Raw genomic sequence first — 20587 nt, 5'->3', positions numbered from 1 at the left:
TGGGACCAGGGCGAGCGAGGCACTGACTGTCGTCCTGAGTCTCTCCAGGCTCTTCCCCAGCCTGGCCCCGCTTCCCGAGCCCCCCATGAGGCCACCTTGCTCAGGCATCTGATATTTACCCTCCCAGACCGTCAGTGCCCCGCTGGGCTCTCCTTTCAGGCCTGGTCGTCCTCCAGTGATCTCACACCTCTGTGCCTGGTTCTCTTTCTAAAACACCCACTATGAGCCTCCTTCAGGACCCCCTGCTGCTTGCTTGGCCAAAAGACCAAACTCCTCAGCCGACCCTGTTCATTTCCTGCCTCTTCTCGCTTTATCTTAACACGCTGAGCTTGTCTCACGCAACCAGGCGTGCTCTCTGTCCGTGCCTCTGCTCTGGCTAATCCTCTCTCTCAGAATCCCCTTTTCTCTGTTCTCCGCCTGAAGAAATCCCCAGCTTTCTCCATCAGTGCTTGTGCCACCGCCTCTATGTAGCCTTTCCTGACTGCCCGGGCGGGGCCGCCCCTGTGGGTTCCCACCGCACCTCGTGCGCCTCCCTCTTTCGCATAACCTGTCACTCCCTGTCAGCTTCTCCGTATATGTCTGCTGCTCTCAGCAGAGGCATCATCCACCTGCTCACTCCCTAGTCAACCCCTAGCTCTCACCCTCTGGAGCCTCACGCCCACTCGCTCAAGGCCAATGGGTAGAAGCCATAGCTTCCAGAAGGCATAACCTGTGCCCCCCGTCCGTCTCAGTTGGAGCCAGAGATAGGAGCAAAGAGCCCCAGGGGACCTGGCCTTCCTCATCTTTGGAAGTAGAGTTTGATGAGGGGAGCAGTGCCGTTACTGGGTCCTCACCCTCACTTGCCGACTCCTTCCCTTCTTGTCCCCCACAGAAAGTCCAGGTGGTGGTCACCGTGCTGGACTATGACAAGCTGGGCAAGAACGAGGCCATTGGCAAGATCTTTGTGGGCAGCAATGCCACAGGCACAGAGCTGCGGCACTGGTCTGACATGCTGGCCAACCCGCGGAGGCCCATCGCCCAGTGGCACTCGCTCAAGCCTGAGGAGGAGGTGGACGCGCTGCTGGGCAAGAACAAGTAGGCGGGGGCGGCGGCAGGGACCTGCACCTTCACGGACACTGATGAGATCCAGAGCTATCAATACCTCAGTTACGCAACCTTAGAGGTTTTTTTTTTCCATTCGTTTGTGGTCGTGTCCTTGTTTTTCCTTCCTTTTCTCTTTTTAAAGACCAACGTCCCTCTGATGGCTGTGTGAGGAGAGTCCCCTAAAAGGTTCCAGAGAAGCCTGGCTCTTTTCATCGTCCAGAGCTGGCCTTACCGCATGCCCTGTCAAGTTTCCCTCTCAGTTTTCAGAGCTTCACCTAGCCTCACCCGGAGTGAGGCCCTCCTTTGGCAGAAAGGCGCAGCACTTCCTGTTTTTGAGTGTTCTGGACCAACAAAATGGCGGCACTTCCTGTTTCCTGACAGGAAAGGCAACACAGTGGCCACTGGTGTGTGTGTGTGTGTGTGTGTGTGTGTGCGCGTGCATGCGTGTGTGTGCATTCCTGGAATGAGCCATGGAAGTTGTGTGGGAAGAAAAGGCTCTTTGGGGATCCTAGAAGCCCACTGGCTGGGTGGAGATCTTCTGTCAGCTTGTGGAGAGCACAGAATCCTGGTCAGAGACCAGAAGCTCCCATATTCCTTGTGGGTGGCTATCTGGAAGGCAAGATGTGGAGACTGGACTTGTCCAGAACTAGGACCAAATCCCTGATGCCATCGTACACTTTCTCCTGTTTGGTTTTTCCACAAATGTGGTTTTGAGGACATTTGTGGTAATGAGCTATTTGTTACACTGGTCAGGCCCTGACAGGGATGATCAGTCCTGGGGCCTCACTCTTGTTGACAATTAATATCCAATTATGAAGAAATAAAAGTTCTATTAGCCAGAAAGCCCGAAATCAAATCCCTTGGATCTGGCCTCTTTCCAAAGCACAGTTGCTCTCCCCCTTTCCAGAATGTATGCAGTGCAGTGCGACCATCACAGTTACCACCCGCCGGGCTTTCGCTTCTGTGCTCTCCTTTAAGTGACGCAGCACTGTCTGAAGACCCGTGATTTGTACGGAGCCAGAGAACTTCAAGGGGAAGTTTCAAATGTTCCTAGTTCCCAAGAGTTTCAGGGAAGAAGGGAGTGTGGAAAGGGGGACATTGCCAACAGAGATTTCCTAACAGTGAACTAGATGGGAGTGTGGTGATCCCCCCAGCTCCCACTCCTCTGCTGTGTATTCTGGATGGCTGATGGGTTGCTGGCCTGGCCCAGGGAGACCCCATCTTACCACTCACTAGGGAGGACTCTCTCTGTGAATTCCAAGAAGCAGGGTATCCATTCACAGGGTGATGGGGGAAATACTGCCAGGGTTCCTAGCCCTTGCTCAGAAATTCCCTGTTCACCCTTTGTCTCCAGCACTGATAACAAGCCATATATATGTTAGTCACGTTTGCACTGAGCCCCTTCCAAAGCTTCGGCCTGAACAAGAGTAAACCCCTTGGCCGGAGGCTGGGCCCTCTCCCTTTGACTCCCCCCTCCCATCTTTCAGCCGCTCTTCATCTGTGGAGCCCTCAGGCCCTTGCATTTCTTCAGAATACTCACAAATACTCATGGCTTCCCCGGAAGTCTGGGATCTCTCTCTCTCTTTCTCAGCAAAAATGGCAGCACTTCCTGCCCTGCCCCACTGGGCCACCCCAGCTTCCTGTCGGCACCTGAGCCACCTGGCTGGGCTGGGGAGAATCAGGCTTTGAGAACCCTGCAAGAAGAAGGGGCAGAGTGGCTTCTTATTTTATTAAAAGAAAGGAGAGAGTTTTTTGTTCTTGTCTTGGCATTTTTGGGTTGGAGAAACAGACTGGGAGGTGGGCTCAGCTCTGCTGGCTCACAGAGACCCTCTCCCTATGCTTATGGCTCTTGGAGCATGAGAAGTTATTTTTTTACTGGACCATGTGTGTGTGTGTGTGTGTGTGTGTGTGTGTGTGTTTCCTTAATGATGAGAATGAAGGGCTTGCACGAGGACTGTGAGCTTTGGCCCTCGGGACCTGAGCCATCGTGGTAGATGGTCACAGGACAGTAGGGTGCCTTCAGGATCTGGGCGGCTGCTGAGTAGGAGACCTTGGTGTGGACGTCAGAAGCCACTGGGCTCCTCTCCATCCCCGGAGCTGTGGGATTTGGTGCTTTCTCAGGGTCTCCCCCACACCCATTCTCGCCACGTCCGACGATTCGTGTTCATAGACACGGCTCCGTCAATCTCATTGCCACCTGCCTCTTGCGCTCCGCCCTCCCATATTCTTTTTCCATAAACTTCAGCCATCCCTCCCTGAGCCTCAGTTTGCTATCCCCTGATAGGGAGAGAAGGGAAAGGCAAGCGCCTTTGGTATTTGGGTGTCTAGGGGTCTGGAGAAGGGGCTGGAATTTCCTGCTCTTGGCCCATCTCCAACAAACAGCCTTGGGGGTGAGACTGTTGTTTCTCAGCATCAGCATGGAGCCAAAGAGAGGCCTGTGCTCCATTCTAGTTGGTTCTCACTGGTCTGGGGACCCTCAGATAAGCAGTTGTTGTTTTCCGGGGTCCACAGATGAGGCAGGGGAACCCCGAGGGCCTGCATATCTTCCTTGCCTGAAGCTGGCTGTTACCCAAACCACAGAGCATCATTCCAAACCCTCACTGCCACATGGCTTTATTTCTGGGGCTGTTAGGGTGCTGGGGTACAGTCCCTGAGTAGGAAGTTAGGGTATTCTGGCTAGTGAAGGATTCTGATCACTCCCAGAACCTAATCCAGAGAGTGGGTCAGAGGTGTTTTTTTTTTTGAAAGAGGGGGTGAAATGATGGAAACCCAAACCCGATCCCACCCCAAATGGGGGTCAGTCCGGAAAGCTGTCTTCTCCTTGAATAACCATCCCCAAAAGGAAATGAACACTGCCAGGCCCATGGGCAATTTTTGGACTTTGGATGTAAGTGGAGGCTGAGGCCTGGGGGCAAACCCAGTAGTGAGCAGTGCTGGTGGGCTCTGGTCCCCCGCTGGAGGCTGGGCCCAGTCTCAGAACCTGAACTTTTTTCTCTCAGGACAGCAAATCCAGTGTGTGGTCCTGCGGAAGCACTTTGGGGTGGTTTTGCTGGCTTAGAGCTCCAGCGTGAGGAGAGTTGCAGCTGCTGTCCTTGGGTAAACCGGCTCATGTCACCTGCCCCCTGGGGCCAGGGACTGAGGGGCTCCATGTTCCCCTGAAGTCCTAGGTTAATTCTTGGTCTTACCTAACCTATGAGAGTGAGCTGGTCCCTGTGTGTGTCTCCCCTCAAGGGCAGGAAGAGGGTGAGGGCCAGGAGCTGCTCTCCTGCCTCTGCGCTCTCCTGCTCCCTCCCTGCCGGGCTGGTGGGGACCCTGCCTCAGAGCCCTGCCTGCGGCCAGACAGGGAGGGTCCCAAGAGCCTGGTGGTCCAGGGCCCTATGGCCTCCTTGCCAGGTTTGGCAAATAGAGACCCCGGACACTGTCAAATCTGAATTTCAGATAGACAACAAATTTGAAGCCGGGCCGGGGCAGTACCGGGACATCCAATACCAGACGTGATCTCTCGTGCGTCTGAAATTCAAGTTGAACTGGGGGTCTGTGTTGTGTCTGCCAGGGCTACTGGTGACCACTTCTCTCCTCGCCCCCTCAGTCCTGGGGGTGCCCAGGGACTGGTCGCCAAGGATTTTACTTAACCTGTTTTTTGAGATGCAATATTAAGAAGGGGACACTGTGACTTGAAGACACATGAATATACTTTATTTTTTAAGCGACAACAAGAACCTTCTGAAGCCATTTGAGTCTCATCTACCCTCCATGTGGTTTTAGTTAGATACAAAAGATAGTTATCTATACCCATATGAACCGAATCTTGTTGAATCAAGATGCATGTCTATAACTTTCTGTAAATAGCCGCATGGCAATGCGCTGAGTACCCCAGCCCCCCCATTTTACACAACGTGTTGAGGCTGCTCCTTCAACTTTATGTCTTGTAAAGTCTTTGTCCCTCAGCCCCACCCTGCCCCACCCATCGGCCGCCCTGGCGGGAGTCCTGGCACCTGGGGATGCTGAAGGACCCAGGACTCCAGCCCGGCCTGCCCGCCTGCCCACTTCCGTCTGCAGAGCCCACCCTCAGGGCGCCGCGCCCGGTCCAGCCTGGCGCTGGGGTCCCAGCAACTTGTGTGTCCCGTGTGTGTGTGGTGTGCCCCTTCTTCCCACTGTTTGAATTAACTGAAAAGCCATAAAGGGGGCGTCCCACGGGAGACGGCCCTCCGCTCCTCCCGGGAGCCCCCATGTCCCTCTGACTGGCTCCCCACAGAACACTTGTGAAGGGCTCACCTGTCGCCCCTCCTGCCCCTTCAGTCCTGTGTCATGGGGTTGGTGATCAGGGCTTCCAGAGTCCTCAGCTGACCCTGTCTACCTTGGCGCCCTCTGCCTGGCTTGACAGTCCAGCTCGGTCTCCAGTGGTGTGGACGGCTGTGTGGGGACTTTCTGGGGCCTGGATGGGCGCAGCCAGTCAGCAGCTCAATCTGTCACCAGGTTCACAGTAACTGCCTGGGGTGGTGAATGAATGTGTCACCTGGAGTGAGAGGCCAAGCCCACTTAAAGCTGGGCGTCCGGCTCCCTGGACGCAGTGAGGAGGGCTCTGGGGAAATGCCTCCATTTCCTCCTGCAGTCATGGCGAGAGTGGCCCAAGAGAGGGGCGGCCAAGGGCTGTCAGGCTTCTGGGAGATGCTGGTTGAGCCTGGCTGTGAAGACTCGCTCAGGGAAGGGACATTCCCACAGGCCCTCCTGTTGGATCCCAGAGCAGCCCCAGCCCAGGGTGCCCAAGGGGCAGACAAATGGGTAGAGAAGCCTGGGGGGGCCCAAGCCAGCATGCTGAGACGGTAGCTCTCAGCTTGTGGCCCTGGCCGGATGACAGCAGACCACACACAGGGGTGACCCCGGCCGAGACCGGGTGAGTGAGGAAGGAGAGACCCAGCGAGAGGAGAACCGGGCAGGGTGGCAAGGTGGGCCCACCCTTGACAATCCACTTGTGAGCACACAAATGTCCCAGGAATCTTTGTGCCAGGACCATGAAAAGTGAGGGGAAGACGGAGGAAGGCGCGCCTTGATCCCCAGCTCTCCTTGGGACCATCCCACTCACCACACCCACAGCAGGCAGAAGTGGAGGGGAGAGAGCCGACCGGTGAGGGGCAGAGCTCTGTGCGTGGTGGCCAGCGGGGTCCAGGAGGGCCCTTCCAGCGACTCCTGAACGTTGTGCCCTGGCTTCTCCCCATCTAAAGACTTGGTTTCCTGCGTTCTGAAATCCCTGGATCTGAACCCTTCGAAACCAGGGCAGGGCCAACCCCAGCCTGTCCCAGGTCACCCCTGGAATGCAGTGGCCCCACCAGGAACCCTGGTCTTGGTCTTCACAGGAAGGACTCGCGTAGAGCCCCACCCCTCCCTGCTTGGCAATGCTCCACCCCTCATGTGGACTCTGTTCTTGTCTGATCTCTTGTCAAACTGTTATTTTGTAATGAGCTGCGTCTCCTTATTAAAGAAATGAGCTGAAAGAAACCTGGGGGTGGGGGGTGTCCTAGTTGTTTGTGCTGGTCTAGGGGAGGGGCAGGCAGGGTCTCCCTCGAGGGTCAGCATGGTGGGTTAGGTGGGGAGAGGGTGTGAGGCTCTGGCCTCCAGTCTAGCCTCAGGCAGATGGCAACCAGGGCCTGAGCTGTACACCCTTCCCTGGAGGGGAAGCCAGACTGTGCCCTGGGTGTGGGATAGGGGGTGGGCACCCGTCCTGGGAGGCAGTGGTGTGGGGAGCATGATCTGGGGGGGTGGGCGTCAGGACTGGATTTCCTTACCCATGGAGCTGGGCTGCGGGATGGGCAGCCTGAGCCCAGTGATGGGGAGACTCACTTTGGGGGTGCAAGTAGGAAAAGTGAGATTTCTACCAAGTTCTCCATGGCCCCATAGCCAAGAACTTCATGACTGCCTCTTGAGGCAAAGATGTCATGGAGCAAGCATGGGCATCCTTTTTTTTTTTTTTTAATAAAGATTTATTTTATGCATACAGAACTGGGGCACAGGTCAGAGACACAGGGACAGTGAGAGGATTCACCAGAGACAGAGTGGGGAGCAGAACAGGTCAACTGACGAAGTCCACTGCTGAGGGGAGCAGCGGGTGGGTCAGGAGAGGTCTGCTGCACCATGTGGGTCAATTCCGGGACAGGGATCGAACTCATGCTGAAGTGGCTTTAGCTTCTCAGTGCAGTGCTTTAACCTACTGTGCCACCAGGGAGGGCCTGGACATCCCTTTTAAGGAACGAAAACAGGGTTGCATTGCCCCCCAGACTTAGGAAGGATAATCTCCTTCAGTTCCCGCTTGACCTATTGACCTGCCTCTTCCGGGTGAAGACAGGCAAGCTGCGCCATTTGGGAGCTGACACCAAGTGGCCAGAGATACAGGTAGGCTGGGAGCTTCTGGCCATGTTTGAGGTCAGCCCTTCTCTGGGGTGGACGTGGGTGGGAGCTTCAGAGTTTAGGTCAAACAAGACTGGGAGAACCAGGCAGAACCGGGACATCTGTCTGGTCTACTCTAGAGGCGGAGCAGGGTGGGCAGGGTACTGGGCAAGGCCGGGGCAGCACCAGGCTGGGGGCATTCCTGGCGGAGGCGCTCCCAGCTGGGCAGCTCTCTCGGTGCTGGAGCTTGTGGCTGCCAGGCCGCACACTGCCCCTGCAGCCCTCGCGGGGCCGTGGTGAGGTGCAGGCCAGACACTTGTGGGCTGGGAGTCCCAGACATCCCTCAGTCTGTTTTGGGCGCCAGGACAGGTCTGAACTCTTCAACCATGACATCATGTGTGCTTGTTCTGCTTCTACTGCTGGGCCCCAGGCAGCTGGGTGACAGCCGGGGAAAAGAATTTTCCTTCCTTGCACCCTGGCCAGGTCCGTGAGGGGACTTCCGCCTGGGAAGACCCAGGACTGAGAAGGCCACAGGCAGGACTTGCTGGAGGAGAAACCAGACCCACCCTCATTGACATAAGTTCCTCCCGGCAATGCTCCTTTGGGCACCTTTAGTCTGCAGCTGCGGGTTCTTTCGGGAGCGTGGGGTCTCCTGATGACCAATGGAGGCTGGTGTAGGTACTGGGGTGCTGGTGAGTGCCTTCAGCACCCCAGTGGCCCACAGCAGGCTGGGCCTTGCACTGACCAGCCCTCATATTCAAAGGAAGCATCATACTCCCGGCCCCCTGAGCTGGGCTTCTCCGTGTCCTGATCCTGGCAGCCCTGCTCTAGGTGATGGTCACTCCGTGGCAGTCCCTGGGGAGAGGCAGGAGAAGGCGGCCCTAGTGGCAAAGAGGATAGCCTAAGACTCCTGGGATTCTATGGCAGGCATCTCAGACGCAGTCACAAAGTTAAAACACGGTTTTATTTACTCGTTTATAAATACTGTTGTGTTTACAGGCATCATATAGATGTGGATATTATTCCCAAACTTTCAAACACAGGATACTTAACAATACTATGTAATAACAACTGGGAAAACAAAATCATTCACCTCAGGGTTGAAAGGCCACTCAAAATTGCATAAAAATACATTCAGTTCACAAAGCAAGTCTGGCTTCCCCACCCGAAACCCATCCCCCAGGTGTATGTACAAGGACCGAGTTAATCCACACAACCCCGCCGAAAAGCAGTTACGTCTGGTGCGTTCGCGGTGGTGGCGGCCGCGGGAGTGAGGGTGGAGTGAGTGAGACATGAAGCACCATCCCTACCCGGAGAGGCCTGGGGACACCAGGGTGGTTGGCTTTATTTTTAAAATTCTTTTGAGTATTTTAATTTTCTTACATCGCGGTTCATTTCTGGACAGCATTTGACCTCTCCCCTAGTTCTCCCACCACCACAGTCCCCTGTGCTCCTACCCAGTGGTTTTTATCGGCTCTTTTCAGTCCTGTCTGACCAAGGTCGAGGAAAGGAGGGAGGGAAACCAGAAAGCCAAAGCCTGAGTCTGAACACTTCCCTCAGAGAGGGACCCAAGGGAACACACCTCTGTTCTACTTCAGGGAGATGAGGGGCTGACTTGGGGTGCCAGCCAGGTGACTGGCCCATCCTTTCAAAGGTTCAAGCGATGTGGGCTAGAAGTGGGGGCATTTTAGACTGCTGCAGCCTCCCAGGGCTCTCCCCAACTCTGCCGCCTGCCACCACCAGCTCTTCTGTGCGGAGGCCTTTCCTCGGCCCTCTCCTTACCTGCCTCTTCACAGGAGGGCGAGCGTCATCACAGGTCAGAGACATGCAGGTGACCCTTGCTCGGGGGTGGTTCTCAGCTCTCTCTGGCCCCTGTCTGGCTGTTGAAGACACTGGCAGCTCTCTCCCTGCTTTCTCAGTCCCTCCAGCGAGACAGCAAAGCGCCCAGAGTTGTCCCCCACACAAGGCCACACCGAGCGGGCTTTTCCCGGGACACTGTCTCAGGCCGACGCGGGCAAAGTTCTCAGGACTCTGGTTAAAGAGACCTGGCCACCGCGGCCTCCCTGGCGGTGCTGTGGAGAGCTCACCAGACCACCGGCCTCTGGGAGCCCATTCGCCCCGCAGGGAGAGAGACAACTGGCAGAGGGGCCCGCGTGGAAGCTGCTATGGGGAGTCCTCCAGGAGTCTCAGCTGATATGTGGAAAACCTAGTCTCTAAGGCACCATCAGCTCCCAGTAAGAAGAGAGGAATAAAGAATGTGGAGGGAAATGAGAAAGGAACGGGCAAGAGTATCTCTGTTCTGGAAAGACATCAGAAACTCGTGATGTCACCGCTAAAGGCCACCCAAGGAAAAGTTTACTGGAAGCAGTAGAGAAGAATTTTGGAGGAGAAATAACAGAAAGGCTCGCTCCGGCAGACTCACAGTCCCCATGATAAACAGATGAAGGGGAGAATGGCTCAGAGAGGAGTGCTTTGGGCGGCTTCAAGGAGTGAGGGGAGTTGAGGGGAGCTAGGGAGGGGTTAACAGGCGAGTAAGCTTGGTAAAGCTGGTTAGTCAAGACGATGTCCGTCATTCTGGGCGCTCCAAGCAGCCTGGGCACACAGGCTAGAGCAGCCGCCCCGTGGTTAGGCCTTTAGGTAAGGGCTGACGTCCACTAACGGCGCGTCCTCAAACACGCTCGCTTAGTTGCTGTGCAGCCCGAGGGGCTTCCAGGACACTGGGATGCAAGTCACATCTGGGTTCAATTTTGACCCTCAACTACAATTCATGTTAGAGACGTGAATGCATCGTTCCCTACAGCTGCCGGCTGGTCAAGGGCCTCTCTCTGTTTTTTCTCAGTCCCCGGAGACCACCTCGCTCCCAGGTAGCTGGCACAGCGATAGCTCCTGGCAGCAATGAAGTTGATCTATTTTCCAATCTAATCAGAACACCAGCAATCAATAGCAGCCCCGGATAGGGTCTAGCGCTCCCAAGTAGTGTCAATACCCATTAGGGAAGCTGATTAAATCTCCGCTCTGCTGGAGGCCGAGACAGGCAACAATCACACTTCCTCGCAGCCCACAGAGCCCAGCCTCCCTGCTGCGCCATCCAGAACCCTGACCTGCCTTCTTCCCCACAGCACACAGCTACCTCGACTTCCAGGGCCTCGGCCCTCTCATTCCACACACACGTGACCTGCAGGAGTCTCGCAAGAGCCAAGTGCTGTTCTGTGCGGCCCTGGCACAGACGTGGGGCTTCTGAGTCTTCAGAGCTAAGTCCTCTGCAGGCCTGCTTTATAGGAAAGGCCATCCTGAACAGCACCGGAACCTCTTCTGACAGTCCAGAATCCAGAGGAGGAGCTCAGTGGTACTATAGGTTGAGGAAACTTCTCTGGCTGCTTTAAGACTATGAGCCAGCTGGTGCTAAGCAGAACTGCAATTAAGTCTGCTGTGTGGATGGCGAGAGCCACACGACCACATTTGAGAAGGCCCAGAAAAGGCAGTTGAAGGAACCTATGAAGCTGCAGCTCTATTTCCTATTAAAACAATTTGTCCAAAGGCCGCCTGCAACAAATTGCTTTCTATCCATTTCCCCACGAGCTCCAATTTCCACCTCTGCAGGTTTTAATATTCTTACCAAGCCATTAGGAGAGAAAGCAATTGCAACACCATTCAATTACCCTCAATATTGAATTCACTCTCCAACAAGGATGAGAAGTCAACCTTGACATGCTGATGTTAAACAGTTTGAATCCAGAAGAAAACAGAATTTTTTAAGTTAGAGCAAAAATTCAGTGTTCAAGCAATGTCCTGATTTATTCCTAGGAATAAATCACAGATTTAAATCACTTTAAGCCAGAAGGGATTTGTAAGAATGATCCAGTCCCATCTCATTTCACAGACAGGGCAGGTGACTTTCCCAAGGTCACAGAGCTCAGAAGGATAAGAGACGCTCCTGGAACCAAATGTCCTAACTTGAGGGCCTTATCCTCTCATGATGCCTTAATCTGCCATAAAAGATGCCTCGTTTACTGGGCTAGAGGGAATACACGTCCTTTGAGGGGTCAAAATCTGCCTTAAAAATCAGTAGGGGGACCAATGTCTACAGTTATAATTGGACCTAGGTCAGAGCGGGGACCCTCTGAGTCGGGGCGCAGTGCTGGCGTAAACACTGGGCCGGGTAATGGGAGGGAAAGCCCCAGGGCCCACGTGGTGTTACCTGGTTGGTCACCTCCGGCAGCTCCAGAGGCTCACCCAGGGGTGGGATTAAGAAGCCCCCTTCCTATTGGTGTAGGGTCGGAATCCTTTAGGCTTTCCCGTGGGTACAGTGTAGCCAGGGAGCCGAACCGCTCACAGCGCTTGCGTCCTCGCTCTGTGCCTCGCCTGCCCGTCTGGCCACCTCAGCCGGCCTGCCGACGACGCAGCCAGGACCTTTTCCCGGGTCAGTAGCTGACACTGGGCTAGAGAACCAGAACTGAGCCAAGTCACAAGTTTGAGGTTTCGACTACTCTCACCTCTGGCTCAATTAAAGCCCCTGATAGAGAAACAGTAGTTCACACATGGCGTTTGTGGGATTCACATGTAGCTGATTAGTGGGGCTTCAGCCTCCGTGCTTCCAGAGTAGAAGTGCTAATGAGCGTGTTCTCTTTAGGGTGAGGGAAGTGGGTGACAGGATTGAAGCAGAGGTCTGAATTCACCATTGCCAGTAGCCTCGGAGAGCAGTAAGTGCATGTTGGTCTCAAACACAGGGTGGGAGATGGAGTGGGAAACAGGGAAAACCCTGTTCATGAGTTGATCCTGCAGTTGGATAAGAGACAGACGGTGCCTAGAAATACCACGAGACTGCCCACTTGAGTTCTGTGCCCCCACTACTCCCAGGCAGGTTTGTTCTAGGGGTTCTCTAAGGGCCTGAGAGTCGCACAGCCCTGTTGCACTAGCAGTGGGGCTGGTCCTCAGGCCCAGGGCGATCCAGAAAAGGATGAGTACCCCTTGAAAGACAAACCAGCGAAGAAGACTTCAGCCAGAGAATCTCTGGAACAACCAGACCATTAGCCCCAAAGGTATGGCTTGGTTTTGGAAAATAGCAAATGAATGAGAAGAGAGGGTGTAAAGTTGAACGGAGAACCCCCACTTTGCCATTCTGGTATTTCATGTGAAGACTCTGAAATGATACCTCTGAGCCCCACATGGCTGGCCAGCCCAGCGGCTACTCATCTGGCGTGGGCTGGGTGGGGTGAGGACTGGAGGTCTGTGGTCCCTGGGAAGACCAGCAGTCTAGAGAGATCCGCCAGTTCCGTGCCGGCCCACTCGGCGGCTCATCAAGACAGCGGAGAAGAAAGAGTATTTTCTCTGGAAAGAGACCAGACTTCGGAGTCTATCTGTCTAATAAGATTAATTGCAGAAAAGGGAGTGCATGAAATCACCTCAGATGGTTTATACTTTCATGAGTTCTTGGCCATGGAACCCAGTATTCCTGAGATTGAAAAGCTTATAAATTTCCCATCACTAGGAAAACTTTCTGGCAAGTAAAGGCATATTTACCACAAAAAGGCTGTGAGAGGCAGCAGGGGTGTAACATCACTCCAAGAGCTTCAAGACCAGGTCCCGCACTTGTGAAAGGCACACACCGAGCTGAGGGAACTCTCTGGAACCCCTTTACTTGGTCTCACGAATGGGACAAGGTCAAGATGTTTTCCTAATAATCCAAATTCCTTTTTCTAAGAAAGAGGCGGCATCTTCCCCCACACCAGTCACCAGTACCCAGGATACCAAGGATGTACAGGGACAATTAGCATCTTTTGCTGCTCTCACCTCTCCCAAGGATGAAGGGGATGCTTGGGGAGGGGGTTAGAGGAGAGGGGGAAAGAGGAGATAAACTTCTTACTACACTCTTCCCAGGGCAGCCCAAAACCTAAAACAGTGATTCTCTTCTCCAGTCGCTTCTCTATGAAAATGGCTGGAAATAGAGAACTTTGTTCATTCTAAAAATGGGATTTTGCCAGAAACATTTCCTACTCTGAAGTCAGGATCTTGAATTTTAGCTTGTGATTTAAAGAGCATGTGCTCTTCCAGAAGACCGTGTAGAAAGAACTACATTGTCATTTTCTGCAACGAGAAAATGGACAGAGGTAGTTTAAGAGAAAGGAGGGCCCCAAGCACTGAATGTCATTGGGGACCCTAAAACAATGAAGATTTAAGTGACCGGCACACTCTCAGTAAGCCAAGCAAGGAGTAAGACTTCTATAAAAAGAAAATACTTTCAGAATTAATATTGGATAATCATCAAGAACTAATTAATGGTTTAATTTTGCACAGGATTAATGGAGCAGTATGTCCTGGTCTAGGCATATATTCTTAGAGTTGTTTTTGTCTCTAATATGTGATGGCAGGAAGTGTCCCATGAGAGAGGCGCTCAGAGGACTAGTGGCCAGAGCCAGCCAGACGGGGGCTGCCCCCCACTCATGTATCTGAGGCTCACAGGAAAGGGCACAACAGGACCGCGGGAGACTCACAGGCAGACCCAGCTCTGCAGGAAAATCTTTCAGGTTCTCTCAGGCTCTGAGCTGTGCAGGCCCCTGTGACACACGGCGAGAAAATGGCAACTGACCTCGTTACTCCAAGATGCCGTGACGCTCACCTCTGGGTTGAAAGTATCTCATCCCTTTCAGTCCTCTATTAAGAAGGCTTGTCTCCCGATGGCTTCTAAAAGCGAGTCTCTGTCCTGAACCTAGCTGCCGGAAATAATCAAGCCCACCGCGTTCTCCTATTACAAGGGGCTTCTGCCTTTGGCACGTGGTTGCCAGTACCCGGGTGTTTTGCTCGCACCATCTGCCACCTGCACACCTCCCCGCCCACCTCTCCTGCTCCCTGGGTGGATCAGCTTCTCACAAAGGGCAGGTGCCAGAGAGGCGGGAGGGAAACGAGCCAGAGGAGGTGCCACAGAAAGGCTGTCTGAAGCCCCAACTTCTCGATAAAGTAAGTCAGCTTGGAGGGGAAGCAAGTGGGAGATGACAATGATGGCGGACGCACTGGCGCTTCCAGCTTCCAGGGAGCTGGCGGCGGTGCTGCCCCGAGAACACGCTGGCGTCTCCAGAGTGCCCCTGGGAGAGTTTCCACAGCAGTCAGACACAGCTAAGACTGGTGCCCTGTTCTAGTTCTTGCAGCACGGAATGAAATGGGGGGAGGAAAGGATAGAAAGTTAAGGAATAAATGAGAGGCATGAGGAAAAGGGTTAAGACTAGTCGGAGATGTCACTGGGTTGTTGCTAGAACAAAGGCCACCACCAGAAGTTAGAAGAAAGTCCGTTCCTGAGAGGGGAAGACGGGCAGAGACCTTACTCGGTGCAGTCGCTGTCACCTTGGAATCAAACAACCAGCCCGAGAGGCTGTCGATTACCCCAACACCCCTGCTTCTCCTGTCGATTACCCCAACAGCTCCCTGCTTCTCCTGTCGATTACCCCAACACCCCCGTTTCTCCTGGCATTCCAGACAGGGGCCTGGAGTGGCCACCGTAAGACTCATCCGTATCAGAGGACACTGGGTCAGGGGGAAGGCTGTGGGGTTTGGGCCGAGGCCTCACATGTTTGGACCAGATCCAGTGCAGACAAGTAGCTGACCAGCAGGGAGTTGGGGGGCCACAGCTGACCCTGGTGTACTCCCGGAGGCCTTCTCCAGATGGCTCAGAATGGCTCAAATTATCACAATCATGCTTCAATTAAAACTGTCATAAAACTCAGGGGGTGGGAGCAACAGGGCACTGAGAGAGCAGAGAAAATGGACAGTGCAGATGTGGCTGGAGGAGGGGCAGAGAAGAGCCTTCCACCAAAATATCCACTTCTTGTGGCTGGAAGGCAATGGCTGGAAAAGAGGGGTGGGGGCAGCCTCAATCTGGGGCTAGTCTACTTGGAGAGTTTGCTGATGACTCGGATGAGGGCACCGTTTTCATCTTTCAGCCTCTGGTTGTCGGATTTCAGTTCTGTTAACACCTGCGGGGACAGAGAGAGGGTGTGTGAGGCACCGTCGCCTCTTCTGCCCTCCCGCCCGCAGGCAGCCGTGAGCGGGCTCCCGAGACAGCGCATGGGCACGAGCCGCCCCTTCTCCCAGGGATCTCCCCAGGCGGTCCCGAATCTTCCTACTTCCCACGTGAGTGGTGTTACTGTGTAGGAAAACCATAGCTTCTCCAACTTTTGATCTAGTGTAGTTAGCAGTAACACAATGTCTCTTTACAGGCTGCCTGTCCTGCATTCTAGATGCTTCCATTCTGCAGTCAGTAACTGCCCTCGAACTCACCTCTAGTCTAGAGAAACTGGGAAGAGGGTCACAGTGGACAAGTGAGGGCACAGAGAAGAAATTCAGAGAGGTTTGGTGGAGGCAGGGTGAACACTAATAGTTAAAGGGAGAGTTAGTGGGAGCTCGGGGTGCAGCAGAATGCAGTTCACATGAGAAAGTTTCAGGGGCCTTCTCCTGCAGCCAGTGACAGAACTGGCCCACACACTTGACGGCTGGGCTCCACCCTGCAGCCCAGAGCTTGTGGATTGAGCACCACAGAGCTGTGCAGCACAGAGACGGAGGGACTGAATTCTCCCTCCAAGCTCCATCGGTAGCTACCGTGGGACACCAGGAGACCTTATCGGCAGTTTTAGGGGATGGTGGTTAGTTCCTTCGGTGGCGAGTCATTTCTATCAGTTCTGTTCTCTCAGAACATTGCACAGTGTTGCCCAACTTGCAAAACAAAGGGAAAGAGTTGCCCCACCTCTGACACGGGTCTTTGAGTCTCCGTGTGACCAGGGGTGCTGACAGGTGTGGGAAATCCTAATGGGGTCCTGAATGGGGTAGCGTTTATAGGTGGGCCTGCTGGCAGCAAGAAAGAGGTAGGCTAGAGTGGGTTCATCCTCACCATAAAGGCTTCCTGACCATCTAGAGGGTCTTCATTTGATTAGTCAGCCAAACCCATAGAACCCCAGTAGGGGTGTTACCCCAGTAAAGGGGACCCTGGGCTCAGGTGTCAGTGAAGCCTATTCAGCTATTCAAATTCTGGCTCTGCTTTAAACTACTTAGGGGCTCTAACTGCACCTTGAATAGAGTTTTCATTTCATCCATCTCATGGAAGATGTAGGTTAAATTACACAGATAAACACGTGTATGTGTATAATTGCAGATGTGTAAAAATTTGTACCAAAGGACCTCAATGAATGCCTGTCCTGTGGGGGACGCTGCACTGAAGGCTCTCCTCGCCTTGGAGATACAGTCATCCTTCTGTTTAGAAATGACGGGGTGCCCAGCTATTAAATGGCAAAGCTACATGCCATTCTCTTCATTGTCGGGGTGGCTGGGGATGGAAAACAAGACCCCTAGAGCCCAGAAGCTGGAATTCCAGCACTATCAAATGTGATCGCTGTGGGCAAACTGCTTTGCTTCTCTGGGTTTACATTTTTGTAGCTAAAGAAGAATCCTTTCTGTGCCTCGTTCAGCAGGGGCTCAGGGGCCCCCAGAAATGACAGGGTGTTGACACTCATCATGGGTTCCTGCTGCCACTCTGAGTGCCTCCTTGTTTTTAAAATAATTCTAATCTCCATGTTTTACAAAGAAGATTTAAATCCAGAAAACATCAAAATAGCATTTCAGTCTTTTGCGCTGCCTCTCCCACCTCCAAACCAATCCCAGTGGTTCGGGCTACTCCTTCCTGCTTCTGTCCCTGCTGCCTGGAGAATCGAGTGCTTAGCAATCGCTTGAGGTAGATTTTTAGACAAGTTCACCTCCATGGCCTCACCATGCTGCCACCACCTTTCCATCTGCTCCCCAAGACGTCCACCTGGGGTGCCCCAAGAACCCCACCTGGGGCCTGCGGCCTGGGCACCAGACTCTGAAAGCTGGATGTCGGTGACAGGCGTCTGCAGGTTGGAAAAAGCTACAGATGGTAGTGAACTGCATTTCACTGCTAGCAGCTCGTGAAATCAACTGAACTGCCCTTTCAAAAAAGTACAAACAACTCATTGAGCCTTGATGATTTATTTCCACATTAAGAACTCAATTCTTTGGGAAAAAAAAAAATTGGACAGGGCAATTTCCCAGCTGCAACATGCTACAATCAACATCTTAAGGGAGTGTCAAAAGTATAAGAAGTGGAATGTAGAAATCAAGGAGGGGAAAGCCTCGTAAACTTGACTCTCATAAGAGAGGAGGAAATGAACAGTGTTATCTGATATTCACTTGGAGTTAGAGAATGATTAAATACGAACATGGGAACGCACTGGGTAAGCCTGGAGATCTAACAAAGCTTTACCACTTCAACTCTCTGGACTTCAGCTTTCTGATTTTCTAGATCTCCAGCCTAGCACAGTTTGAGGCACCGTGGCAATATAAAATGAAATACATCTTTTCTTGAGTGTGGCTTCTTACCTCTGATGAGGAATGTGGCTGGGCCAGGCTGGGCCAGTGAGGCCCACTTGGGAAGCAAGGAGACCCTGCTTACCTTTTGCTGGTAAGGGGCTTGCATTACACAATAGCTCCTCTAGGGAATTATGGGAAACAAGAACAGAACGGCAGGGTAAAACCCTTTGGGCCACCCTGGTGTCTTGGCTTAATTATCACATCTGCCCTGGTAGGGACAGGCCAGCTTTTCCTCCAAAGGGCTGGACATCAGTGTCTTGGGATTTTAAGCCACACATGGTGTCTGCTGTGGCATGAAGTGCCGGGGATGTAACGACAATATGGATGGCTTAGTTCAAGTTTAACGTCATGTTTGGTCACTGCAGTTGGACTCCATCTAATTTTCATGTCACGAAATGCTATTATTACTCTTCACTGTTTTCCCAGATATTTCCACGGCTCACAGGCCATAGTTGGTGGCTCCCCTGGCTTGCTGGGCACGTGTGCAGCAATGACTTTCTTTACAGTAGCCAAAGCTTCTGACAGTAAGTGGCACTTTAGAACTTAAACCTCACGGAGTCCCGGGAAGGCAGCTGCTGGCCTTCGGCACCTCGGCTGTGATGTCGGAACCTTGCTCAGGCCACTGTGGCACAAACAGCTACACGCTGTGCCCAGTGTGGTGACAGCTTACAGCACAGTGGTTAAGGGTGTGGACTGTGGATGCTTCTGTTTGGTTTGAATTTTGTTTCTGCCACTTCCTGCTCTCTTAAGCGACCCTGGGCAAATGACTTAATTGGGGACTCAGTTTTTTCATATGTAAAATGGTTGTTCTGGTGAATAAATGAGATAAAGTGTCTAAAACAGGGAGACCTACTAAATAACTGTTATCCTGGTTACTGACGATGCAAGCAAGCGATCTAGTTCCCCCTATATCCTGTGCCATTGCCGTCCTACATAAAGAAGGAAACTAAAAACTAGGAGAGCTTTTGTGGGTTCCTACTTCACCCCATTTCAAATTTTTTACGACTCTTGAGCCAAGGTTGATTTTAAAGCACAGAGTTTCAACCTAACAGCAGCTCTCTATGAGCAGGGCCCCGCCAGCACCTCTCCAGCTTCCTTTCTGCCTGTGATAGCATCTACAGCAGGATATTCGCTCAGCCCTATGGTAATTTGGGTGCTTCAGATCTAGTGGGTATTCATTGCCAGCTACTGACCCTGAAGGCACAAGCAAACAGGCAGAAAAAAAAGAACAGGCCTCTGGTCAGGCCTAATTAGATTGTTGCTGAAAATTAAAACCTCATTTCAGAGAGTGAATCTGCTCACAGTGGTCACCCCATCTCATAATCTGGGGATGGGAGGACAGGTTATCTGTGAGCTTGTCTTTCAGCCCCACAGCCGGAGGAGGGATCCAGCTTACCACACACATTTTTTGATTCTCGGTTGAAAATCACCCCTGCTCTCTGCTCCACTGCCTGTCATCTCCTCCTCAGAGCTGGTCCCTTAGGGAGGGCCTGTCTGTGTGTGGGTCTTGTTTATCTAGGCCCACTGCTGTCTCACAGCCCACACACGCACTGGGCGGGGGGTGAGCGGGCAGGGAGACACATCCCTAGGGCCCAGAGATTTGCGACAGGGGCGAGAGCGATACCTCTCAAGGAGGAAGTAAAGCAAAGACTCCCGTGGAGAGGAGGCAAGGAATATTTATCCAATTCTACCCAAACAGTGGGGTGGAGGATGGTGTTGCTGGTGGTGGGTCAGAGCAGCTCAGTCCACAGAGCTAGTGCTCCCATCAGCGTGTGACCAAGGGCGGGGAGTCAGGTCTGCTTGGTATCCAAAGGGCCCTGGTTTCACAAAAACAATCAACAGGGAGCTTTGCAGAAACCATTGCCGCCTGGCTCTCAACCCAGACCACTGATTATTTGGGGGTCTCCATGTTAAAATTCCCAGCTATTTTTTTTTAATACACAGCATCAGTTTCATGGCCCAACCCCTTGGTTATCCCGGGTCCAACCATAACTTGAGGTCTGGATGAACCCCAGTTTTTCCCAGGTTGCACTTGGGCAGCTATGAACGGAGCAAGCTCGATCTCAGTTTTGCAACTGACCCTCCCAAGAAACGTGTGCGGTGTACCAGCCCTGGTGCGTGCACACGCGTGTACCTCGGCCAAGGCCGCGGGAGCGAAGCCAAACTCCGTCCCTGGGGGGAGGCAATGTGATGATCTTACCAGAGAGCCCACCAGCCTGGCAGGCCCCCCAGCTCCTTCCTTGACCTAGGGTGTTAGGTCCAACGCTACAGGCCCAGTCCTGGCCCCCTCCGTGTCCAGATGACCCACCATTACAGGAGTCTGCACAGAGACGCTGATGGCGGCGGAATGTGCACAAAGCAGCAGGGACCCGCACGGAGCGTGAACCTGCCTGCAGTGGAAGAGGAGGGAAGTGAGGTGGAGAAGAGGGGCAAGAACTAGAGCTCCTGGGTGCCCGAGGACTCGATGGACTCCGAGAGTCTGGCCACAACTCGGGTCAAGGCCCTGTTCTCAGCCTGCAGCTGCTCGTTCATCTGCTTCAGGGTTTGAATCTGTTTTAGCTGGTGGAGATTCTGTAGAGAGTGAAACATGGAGGGGACAGACAGACAAGACAGAGAGAGACAAGACAGACCAGAGGAGATAAAAGTAGGACAAAGAAATCACGTGACTTTTTGTTTTTGTGTTTAGTTCGCATGCAAGAAAGGAAATGAGAAAGGCAGGAGTGATGGGTGGAGGAGATGGAGAAAGGCACCGGGG

At 53.2% G+C, this 20587-nt stretch overlaps 2 protein-coding genes across 8 annotated transcripts in view; one reads left to right on the top strand and one right to left on the bottom strand.

Annotated features, from left to right (window-relative positions):
* Nucleotides 1–6580, top strand: part of SYT2 (synaptotagmin II) — a 95856-nt gene extending 89276 nt beyond the window's left edge. For all 3 annotated transcript variants that reach the window (XM_012726865.1, XM_012726866.1, XM_004685514.2), the window contains exon 9: nt 872–6580. In XM_012726865.1, coding sequence (XP_012582319.1) covers nt 872–1078 — 207 coding nt within the window. In that variant the 3' untranslated portion in view covers nt 1079–6580. The remainder of the gene's footprint in view (nt 1–871) is intronic.
* Nucleotides 6581–9056: 2476 nt separating this feature from the next.
* Nucleotides 9057–20587, bottom strand: part of PPP1R12B (protein phosphatase 1, regulatory subunit 12B) — a 169833-nt gene continuing 158302 nt past the window's right edge. For 3 of the 5 annotated variants that reach the window (XM_012726844.1, XM_012726847.1, XM_012726846.1), the window contains 2 exons: nt 20223–20403; nt 15355–15428 (listed from right to left, as the gene is read on the bottom strand). In XM_012726844.1, the coding sequence (XP_012582298.1) occupies nt 20269–20403 (135 nt within the window). In that variant the 3' untranslated portion in view covers nt 15355–15428; nt 20223–20268. Of the gene's footprint in view, nt 15429–20222; nt 20404–20587 lie in introns of all 5 variants that reach the window. The other 2 variants (XM_012726845.1, XM_012726848.1) reach the window with 1 other exon arrangement.

The sequence above is a fragment of the Condylura cristata genome, unplaced genomic scaffold (assembly GCF_000260355.1).
Source record: "Condylura cristata isolate star-nosed mole 26May11 unplaced genomic scaffold, ConCri1.0 scaffold00018, whole genome shotgun sequence".
Lineage (NCBI taxonomy): Eukaryota > Metazoa > Chordata > Mammalia > Eulipotyphla > Talpidae > Condylura > Condylura cristata.
The sequence above is the reverse complement of the archived record's forward strand: the minus strand, read 5'-3'. Positions and strand labels throughout refer to the sequence as shown.